This window comes from Cucumis melo, chromosome 4, assembly GCF_025177605.1.
Source record: "Cucumis melo cultivar AY chromosome 4, USDA_Cmelo_AY_1.0, whole genome shotgun sequence".
Taxonomy (NCBI): Eukaryota; Viridiplantae; Streptophyta; class Magnoliopsida; order Cucurbitales; family Cucurbitaceae; genus Cucumis; species Cucumis melo.
This window is the reverse complement of record NC_066860.1, coordinates 4,961,031-4,971,769: the sequence shown is the minus strand read 5'-3', so window position 1 is coordinate 4,971,769 and position 10,739 is coordinate 4,961,031. Positions and strand designations below refer to the sequence as shown.

Sequence of the window (10,739 nt, the reverse complement as noted above, 5' to 3'; positions counted from 1 at the left end):
CTCCAACGATTAATATAATCAATGATTGGCTCACCTTTTCGCTGCGTGGTGGCAATTAACTCTGTCATGCTAATAATACGTCGGGTGCTGTAGAAATGGTTGAGAAAGTCTCTTTTAAGCTGCTCCCAACTATCAATAGATTCAGGCTCCAGGTCGGTGTACCGATCGAAGACATTTCTTTTGAGAGTTCGGATGAACTATTTGACATGTTTCGATGAAATGAGCAACATGTTGTTTTGGGTTGCCCTTTCCATCAAACTATTGGAACTTGGTTGGCTCGTATCCATGTGACATTCTTAGATTGTCAATTCTCTTCGAATATGGCTTAGAATAGAAAGATAAAGTTGAGCAAGTCCACTAATTTAAGTTTTGATGGAGTTTGCAATCATCTCTTGCAACTGGTGAACAGATAACGATGCAATTGAGAACGAATTTTGTGGTTGACTTTCTTGCATAATTGCCTTCCCTTTGTCAATATTCTTGACAACGTGTGTGTGACTTGATTCAACAGTGTCACGACTCTCGATGTGATTCTTTAACGATGCAATCTCAAAATCACTTTCTTCAACAGCCTTCATGAGCATGTTAACCTTCTTTTTGAGCTCTGTCATTTTGTCTTTGCTTGTATCCACGTTAATCACCTTTTTATATTTGGATGAGGCACCTTCTCGTTTGAGCGCTTAGATGACGAGTTGTGTTTGTCAATCACAGGATTTTCTTTGATTACAATTCCACATTTTGGTGACTTGGAAATTTGTTCCCAGATATTCTTTGCGACCTCAAAGGGTGGCATATCCTTAGATGATTGAGTCTCCCTTGAGCGGCTACAAGTATTTAGTGGCTTGCTGATGTCGCTAAGAGCTTTGGAAGTGTTGCCTTCAGATATCATGATTTCTTTAGATGTTCTTTAAAAAGAGAAAGAGATGAAAGGTAGAGACTGTCCCACTGTGCATGCCAAACTGTTCACACGAGATTTTAAGAGAAATGTAATTTGTGGAATTGAACTTTGTATATTGTTTGATATAGTGGATACAATCTCTAATGTTTACTCCTTTGATGCTTTCTCTCAAGTACAAATTAAACTTAGAACTTCGTGGTCTTCGATCTTCAAGAAGTTGTAGTTGTCAGTCGATTCAAGCTTCAATCTTTTGGAATTTTAGGAAAGTTTGATCTTCCAAGTTTTCAATCTTTCAAAAGATGATGATTTTGAGGTTGATAAAAACTTGCATGTCTTAAGAGCTTTTTGAAGTTTGTCTTCAATTCTCAAGAGCTTCAATTCTTCCTCCAACAAAAGATCCCCAAATGAATGGCAAAGGTCTCTAGTTATAGAAAAATTTCATGGGCTTTAGATGGGTTTTGGCCCATTTACTTGTTGGGTTTGAGCCCATTTGCCTGGCGGCTTGCGCTTGGGCCCTTTTACTTGGTGGGCTTGGGCTTGGTCCTATTTTCCGGTGAGCTCAGGCTCAGGGCTATTTGTTTGACGAGCTTGGGCCATTATTTCTTTGGCTCAATTTTTATATTTAGGGCCTAATTGAGTTGGGTATGAGAAGACTTAATTACCTAAACTTAATCGAATTCTAATTATCACAATGTTTATTGTGATGATGTGGCAAAATTTAAATTGCCGAAATTTCTTGCTTAACAGGATACTCTTTCTTCCATGATCTTTTAGATCCAATCGTTTAGATTTGGCTACCCAAATCTAAATGATTTTTTTCAAGATTCTTTGGTACACGATCGTTTAGATTTGACTATTTTCTGGTACACGATTGTTTTAGATTTAATCGTTTAAATTTGGGTAGCCAAATTTAAACAAAATTTTCAAGATTTTTGGTATACGATCGTTTAGATTTGGTACACGGTCGTTTAAATTTGGGTAACCAAATCTAAACGATTTTATTCAAAAAAATTTAGTACACGATTGTTGATATACACGATTGTTTAGATTTGATAGTTTAAATTTGGGTAACCAAATCTCAATGATTTTTTTCAAGATTGTTTTGTACACGATGGTTTAGATTTGGTAAACGATCATTTATATTCGGTACAAGATCATTTATATTCAGTACAAGATCATTTACATGTGATCGTTTAAATTAGCTACTCAATTCTAAACGTTTTTTTGAAGATTTTTTAGTACATGATCGTTTAGATTTGGCTATCCAATATTCAACGATTATTTTACGATCTTTTATATTTGACACATGATCTTAAACAACAAAATAACAGTTTGAAAAAAATTAAAAAAAATAGATGTTTTATATTTCGTACACGATCTTGAACCAAATATTAGTTTTATAAAATAAAAATTACAAAAAAATTACAGAAGAAGAGAAAGACGATGGAAAGAAAAAAAAATCATAGAAAAGAAAGAGAAAAAGGATGATAAAAAGGAATGGCAAATTTGGAATATTTAAAAAAAGATGACCAAGTTCATGAGCTTTTTCATTTTGTTATACTGACCATAAATATTTTGTCGGTTTGTTATATTTATGAAAATCAATCTTTTTTTATTAGATAAACAATAGAGATCCTTTAAAAAATATAACAAAACGAAAAAAATATTTACACTGCATGGAATAATTTCGAAAACGAAAAAAGCCCACAGGCACAAAATGGGAAAATACTAAAAATGTCTCGTGAACCATGCCGTTAACAACACGGTAATATATTTGGTACATGATCATTTAGCTTTGCTACTGTTTTGTACACGATCGTTTAGATTTGGTCATTTAGATTTAGATAGTCAAATCTAAACGATTTATCTTTTTTTAATTCTATCGTTTAATATGGTTACACGATCGTTTAGATTTGGTCGTTTAGATTTGGCTAAACGAAAATTTTTAAGATTCTTTTGGTACACGGTCGTTTAGATTTGTTTACACGTTCGTTTATTTTTTTTAACATTCTTTGGTACATAATCGTTTAGATTTGGCTAAACAATTTTTTTTTTTAATTCTTTTAGTACACGATCGTTTAGAATTGGCTACTTCAATCTAAACGATTTTTTTCAAGATTCTTTATATATGATCTTTTAGACTTGGTTACCTTAATCTAAACGACATAAAAAAAAGGAGGAAAAGAAGAAAAACGATGGAAATAAATTGCAGCGAAAAAAAAGAAGAGAAAAAGAAGAAAAATAAAAAGAAATCAGATTTGGTTGCCCAAATCTAAACGGCGTAAAGAAAAAAGAAGAGGAAAAGAGAAAGACAATGGAAAGAAATCGCAGCGAAAAAAAAAGGAAATGAAGAAAGACGATAGAAAAAAAATCATAGCGAAGAGAAAGACGAAAGGTCAAACCTGAAATATTTAAAAAATGACTAACTTTATGGACTTTGTTACACTGACCATAAATATTTCAGTAGTTTGTTATATTTATAAAAATTTACCTAAATAGTATGCACTTACGAAATATAACTATAAAGCACTAATTCCAACAACATTGATTTCATCGATTAACGAATTTATAAAAAGAGATTAATTATATTTTATAACCTGGTCTTATACAAACTCTTTATATAAGATGCTATTGCTCGCACATGTTCACATGAACAATTTATAACTATCATAAAGTGAGTTGTATTCGTGATGTCACCATGATAAATTGCTCAACCTTATCCCTATGATATACATATATATATATTTTATTGTTATTTCTAGAAAATGATCCATGTCTATATCAACTACATATGGTTCTTTTGAATTTTTAATCGACAATTAATATTTCATATTTAATAGTTAAATTAACCAACAAATTAATTATAAGGCTTTAGGACATAAATCCCAACATAAGTAAATTAGATCTCCAAAGGTTAACATTAGCATGGAGATGAGATTAGAACTTGAGACATGAGTAAATCTCATCTCCAAGACTCTTTTTGTAGACTGGTTCCTAGTAAAGTTGAAGTAGCCATATGGGACTTTAATTTTGAACTTTAGATCATGTGCAAGTTCACGGGCGAGCGTTCGTGATCCCACAAGGGTACAACAGAAGTTAGGTTTACAAAGTCACGTCACAACTTATACATCAACAAACCAACTACACTGAATACCCAAACTGGGATTTGAAATTCGATTATCCTTTTAAGCAGCAGATGTATGTTGATGTACAGTCAGTGTTGCTGTAATTTATAACACTGTCCATCAAGTTCACAAAATGTTAGAGTTCCCGAAAAGGATTTTGCAACGTATAGTGGTTGAACATAAGCAGCAAATAATGAGTTCTTTTCCTAATTGGAAGATAATGAGTTTTCTTTTGTAAAAGCAACTATTTTGAGTATCATAAAAGTTAAAAGTAACAAATGCATCTACAAGTATAACTTACGGACTGCACATCGACCAATGATAAGGTAATTTGGTACCGTTGGCATGAAGGGCTTCCTGAACCTCTTGAAGGTTGGAGTAGAATTTTCATTACATAGTCATGCAGACATCAACCCCCAACTTATCTTCGAAGCCTGCAGAAAGTAGATGAAGACTTGAGATAACAGCAATTGAAGCACTCAACATGAACGGATTAGAAAAATAAAGTTTACAAAGATGTAGTCGATACCATTTTCCTCAACCGTAGCTCTTGCTCCACTATAAATGGATGGCACACGTCAAGTATGAAACCGTAATTGTTTATGTAATTTCCAGCTCACATTGTAATTGTTCATGTAATTTCCAACAACTTGGTTCGCCGTGGATATGGCTTCATTGCATGAATGTGACTCATTGTGAGGACTAGCAAAAGTATAATCCTCGAAATCACATTCACTCATGATGGTAATGCCAATTTCATCTGAAATCATTCCGTGCGACCAAAAATACTCATATGTTGCTGGAACATCTCTATCGAGTTTCAATAGAGGGTTCCCAATCTAAAAGAAACTGAATTATCAAATTACTATTCCTTACAGCAACTCCTTTGATGTTGAACTTGAAACCACTGGACTTTGCATTATGATCCAATAGAGCCATAGCCAACTGTGGTATGTAAAGCCCTGTGTAATAAAAGCGAAACTATTAACAATAATTGTCCAAACTACACTAGGAAAGAGAAATTCCCAATCTGAATTTAATTTCATCAAATGTTTTTAACGAACTACTGATTCCTTCAAATGACACTCCATGAAGATTCATTTTCCATTACGCTTCAAGTCAAGAAATTTAAGTTAATACAATAAGCTATCAGCTCCCGCACTTGCTTATCACCGAAAAAGATATTTGATCTAGGTCACATTTAACAAACCTGCATAACTTTCGGCAGTAAGATACAGCGCCTTGCTTTTAAATGATGGAAACTTCTCATACCAATTCATAAAAAACATATGCAACTTCGGCCTCCAGAATTTAACAATTCAAACCTTAAAGTAAACAAACTCACAAGATAAACACTCAACTTCGTAACTTGAGTCTTGAGTGACACAAACACTTATGAACCAAACATCCTAAATCATCTAAACACACTTGAAATTGTGAAACCGACGATTTCCCTTACCAGTTGAGGCATCCCCATAGTTGTAATCTGAACTTGTGTTTGAGTATGACCATCCCACTCCAGCAGGAGATTCAACAAAGAGAAGATTTGAAGCTTCAAATGATTCAAAACAAAACTCAGTCGGTTCAAACTTGAAATTCAATGATACAGTTTAGAGTCTATTCAACTGCAACCTCTTTTACCTTTATTCCAAGACATGGGATTCTTCCTGAGGCCTCTTCCATCCCCGCTGGGATAAAAAGGACCCAACTCTGTAAAAGCACCTCCACCAATAGAAGAACAACCAGGACCTAACCACAGAATGATTCACTTTTTCAATCACAAATTCTCTTCCTAATGACAATAATCCACCAATAATCAACAAAAATTAGCATTACATGATTTGAATAACTAAATAAAGAAAGTTCAAATTCAAAATGTGATTAGATTTAAATATGGAAAGGCACTCGTTGTCGTAGAAAATCCAAAATTGAACAGTCCCAACAAGAGAAAATTGACAGATGGAATGAAAATTTTGGACCATCTAAGCAACATAAACTGATTTGAAACAAACTTCAGATTAGAAATTTAGAGAGACAGAGAATTGAGAAATTTAGAGACATAGAGAATTGAAGTTACGAAACCTCCATTGAGCCACAAAGTGAGAGGGTTCTTCTCTGGCTGCTTCTCTGCTTCAACGAAATAATAGAACAAACTCCTCCCATTTTTCACATCTATGTCAACATACCCAGCATACTGTTTAAAGCTAACCGGCAGTTGACCTGACAGCTCCTCTGCCTTGTACGTCTCTTCCCGGTTCAATCCAGCTATATCCAGGCAACTTTTTCACACCCTTTAATTTCATTTCCCTCCTTAAAGAATCAGCTCCGCTCCAATTCTCTGATTCAGCATATATGCCAGACAGCAGCACATAAGATGAAGAACTTTGTGGTTTCAGTTCCATTAGTTTGTTAGCTGCACGCTTCCCCCTAACTTCATCTCCATGTTTTCTACAAGCTCCTAACAAAGTAGACCATAGCATTGGATCTGCTTTACATCCAAGCTTGTTAATGAACTCTTCTGCTTCATTAAGGAAACCCCATCTCCCAAGAATGTCTACCATACACCCTAAGTGATCAACTCTTGGCTGTAACTTGTAATTGTTAACCATCAGGTCAAATACCTTTCGGCCTTCAGATACTCGCCCGGCATGACTACAAGCAGAAAGAACACCAAGGAATGTCACTTCATCAGGTATGATGGATTGTTGCTCCATTTGCTTGAATATTTCAAGTGCTTCTTCTGCATAGCCATTCTTTGCTAGTCCAACTATCATAGAGTTCCAAGATATGACACTATTTCTACGTGGCATTTCATGAAAAACTTGAAGAGAGCCTTTGACATCACCACATTTTGCATACATGTCTATAAGAGAACTACAGGTTATTTCATCCATGTTAAAGCCAGTATGGAAGATAAGGGAATGAACTTCTTGACCAGTTTGTAGAGAAGACATTCCAGCACATGCTCGAAGAACACTGGCAAATGTTGCTTGATCGGGTAAAATATTGTCTGATCGCATATGTTGATAGAATTGCAAAGCCTTCTCATGGTGATTTTGTTGAGCATATCCTGAAATGAGAGCAGTCCATACAACTAAACCTTTTGGATACTGAAGCTCAGAGAAGAGTGTTTCCGAGTCTGCAAATCTTTGGGAGTTCATATACATGCACAAAAGAGAGACACACACCATTTCACTACTGGATAGAAAACCCCACTTCATAACTTGACCGTGAATTTGTCTTCCAAGATTCAGCATAAATGCTCCGTCACATCCATCTAAAAGACCAGCAAATGTGACCTCTGTAGGTTTAAGTCCAACCATCTGGATCTCTTGAAATAAATGAATAGCTTCCTCTAAGTGGCTCATGGTGTAGCCAGCAATCAGAGCATTTATGGAGACAACATTTCTATAGGGCATAGAATAAAAGACATCACGAGCTGCCAAAACAACGCCGCACTTCACATACATGTCAATGAGGGAACTTCCAGCACAAGTGCTTGTATCTAAACCAACTTTAACTAAGAGACAGTGACATTGTTGGCCTTGTTTAAACTCCTTAACATTTGCACAAGCACTCACTATACTGGCCAAAGACACCTCATCCGGAAGAACCCCATTGGAAACCATTCTTCGAAACATGAAGAAAGCCTCATCATTATACTCTTCCTGCACATACCCCACAATTATTGCATTCCATGAAACATTGTCATGAATTTTCATGAACTCAAATTGTTTTCTTGCTTCCTTTAAAGCCCCTGATTTAGCATACATGTCTACCAATGCATTTGCAACAAATAGATTAGATGTAAACTTGTTCTTGATCATAACAGTATGAAGTTGACCACCGAAATCGAGATAGTGCAAGGAGGCACATGCACTAAAAATACTAGTGAAAGTAAACTCATCAGGCTGAGGACCATGTCGTTTCATATATGAGAAAAATTCCATCACTTCTTGGGCAAGTCCGTTCTGTGCAAAACCTCCAAGCATAGCATTCCACAAGACGATATTTCTCTCACCTAAAGAATTGAACACTTGTTTGGCAGCATCCATTTTTGAACATTTCGCATACATGTTCACCAACGCACTTCCTACATACACGTTATCATCTAACCCTTCCTTAATTGCCTGAGCGTGAACCATTGAGCCATAGTTAAGCATCGATAAACTAGCAATTGCACTTAAAACACTTCCTAGAGAAGATCTAGTGGCTTTTAGGCCAGTTTTCTTCAATTCAAGAAAAAATGAAATAGCTTCCTCGGCAAATCCTCTCTTAGCATGCCCCGAAATCATCACATTCCAAGCGACAACATTAGGATTGGGAATCTGGGTAAACAACTTACGAGCATCAGCAAGCCTACCAAGAGCCACATAGGCATTTATAACAGTGACAAGCGCAATTTGATCAGGTACATGTCCAACTCTCTGCATTTTATCAAACACCTTGACTGCTTCCATAGGGAAACCATCTCGAACATACCCTGCAATCAAGGTTGTCCATGAAACAGTATCCAAATTAAGTGCCCCATCAAACACCAAGCGAGCATCTCTAAGATTACGACATTTGGCATACATATCAATCAGCCCACCTTGACAAAAAGACCGAAACCCAAACCCCATCTTAAAAACTCCACAATGGACTTGTTTACCATAGTTAATATCCTGCAATCCAGAACAAGCTGATAAAACCATCGCAAACGTGAACTCATTAGGCCGCACCCCATGATTCCACATACACACAAAAGATTGAACAACAGTTGCAAATAACCCGTGGTCCAAGTACATAGAAAGCACTGAGTTCCAAGCAAATACATCCTTCTTCTCTAGCCGGGAAAAGGCCTTCTGAGCGAAGTCCACATTGCCGCATTTGACATAAAGGTCAACAATGACATTACCTAGCAACCCTTTGAGGCCAACTCCAATTTTCAAACTCTTTGAATGGATGACTTTTGCAGTACTCAATGCTTGAAGAACTGCTTTAGGCTTTTCGTTGAACAGGTTGTGGGCTTGGATTCTCCGGCAGTGCTGCAAGCAAATTTGTAGAAATTCTGAATGGGGACTGAGAATTTTGACTAATTGTTGGTTAGGAACGCAATTCGGAATCGAATTCGATGGAGATTGTGGCAACATTGGGTGGAAACCGCTGTGAAATGACAATTCCCGTAGACATACAAACCAACGAACGTTAAACAAATGCGTTAAACAAACGAGAGTATCTCCAACTAAAGTAATTGGCCACTTCCTTTCTATACTCTGTCCCGTCCATGTTAAAATCTCTAAAACATAAATAAGTTTGATTAGGTTTGATTAGTTATTAATATTCCTTCTATAGGTTTAAACTAAAAAGGTTATCCTAACAATAGGATAACCATAAACCACATATTACTTCAATCTTTTCGCTACCGTTCATTCCTAAATTTCAACAATTTAAAACATAAACCTAAAATAATTTTAATATACCTTTTATACATACAATTTCATTCCTAAATTTCAAACTTTAAACAATTTCAATCATATACTTGTTAGAATTATTTTTGGAAAGAATAATATATAAGATTTTATTTCCTAAATATTTCCTAGATATTTTCCTTACTTCTATTGTACTCTATTTATTCTCTCCCATTGTACCTATTGTATTCATATCAAAAAATAATAAAACTAAAACATTATGGTTTTTCTCTCGATTCTCGAGTTTCCACGTAAACCGGTTTCGTGTTTATTGCTTTCAATATGGTATCAGAGCGAAGCAACAATGAAACCTTAGAAAAAATTTTAGGAATCACCCGGACCAAACAGCCGCCGCCGCCGCCACCTCCGTGGACACCACCATGGAAAAACTACTCCACCGGATTCAGACGCCACCGATCTATCCAATGGGCCAACCCCCCCCCCCCCCCGGTCCGCGCAACTTTCCGGCCAGGAACCAATTCACGCGCCGCCTCTGTCAAACGCGTGGGCCCATGCGCCGCCGCCCGTTAATCTCACTGCTCATCCCATCCGCTTCTACGCGTCGTCGCCTGTCCAACCGTCTCACCCTTTCAGTCATCCGTCATCGCACGCGCCGCCGGACAACAACCTTCAAAACTGTCAAATCTGTACAGCAGTGCAAATCTGTCCGTCGACCCTTTACAGCAACCTTTCTGCTATAGGAACGGGGCTGACCAACACCATAACAGATTGTGGATTAAAGTGGGCGAGCCATTGACACCCTCCGGTTATGGACAACCATACGTTCATGGTCTTGGGATTAATCATACCTATAGGAGAGTTGTCTTTGAAGTTAGTACATCTTTGGCACAGACCGATCTACCGATGTATTCGAAGAACCCGGTAATTTTGCTTCCTAACGTGCCTTCAAATTATATAACTAACTTTGTTGCCTTTAGTGCTCAATCCTTGACCTGTGATAATGAGAAACCAATTTTCATTTGTGAGCACTGCAAGAAACAATGGCATACCAAGGATCGGTGTTGGAAACTCCACGGTCGGCCCCCAAGAGGTAACAAACGCTCCTCCAAGGAGCAACAGAACTTAGGACGTACCGATGTTAGGGAGACTGCTAGCACCTCTCAGCCTATTGGCCCTACTGCTAGTCAGACCAACTCTCCTACTCTAAGCGTCATTGCTCAATCAAATATGTCTCAGTCCTTTGGCCTTATTAGTGTTGATGGGACGAATCCCTGGATTTTGGACTCGGGGGTCACAGATCACTTG

General features: G+C 37.0%; 1 protein-coding gene across 3 annotated transcripts; it reads right to left on the bottom strand.

Moving 5' to 3' along the window:
• Window positions 1-3,777: 3,777 nt before the first annotated feature.
• Window positions 3,778-9,327, bottom strand: LOC103503924 (pentatricopeptide repeat-containing protein At3g09040, mitochondrial). 3 transcript variants are annotated; one of them, XM_051083195.1, is made up of 6 exons: window positions 6,106-9,311; window positions 5,665-5,772; window positions 5,483-5,575; window positions 4,553-4,985; window positions 4,325-4,457; window positions 3,778-4,136 (listed from the first exon to the last, which is right to left on the bottom strand). In XM_051083195.1, exon 1 carries the CDS (start codon window positions 9,153-9,155, stop codon window positions 6,228-6,230), a length of 2,928 nt encoding a protein of 975 aa, XP_050939152.1. In that variant the 5' UTR covers window positions 9,156-9,311; the 3' UTR covers window positions 3,778-4,136; window positions 4,325-4,457; window positions 4,553-4,985; window positions 5,483-5,575; window positions 5,665-5,772; window positions 6,106-6,227. The 3 variants fall into 3 exon arrangements, with proteins under 3 accessions (XP_050939152.1, XP_050939153.1, XP_008466537.2); XM_051083196.1 differs by having other exon boundaries at window positions 3,778-4,457; window positions 4,553-4,783; window positions 4,900-4,985; XM_008468315.3 differs by having other exon boundaries at window positions 3,778-4,457; window positions 6,106-9,327.
• Window positions 9,328-10,739: the final 1,412 nt, after the last annotated feature.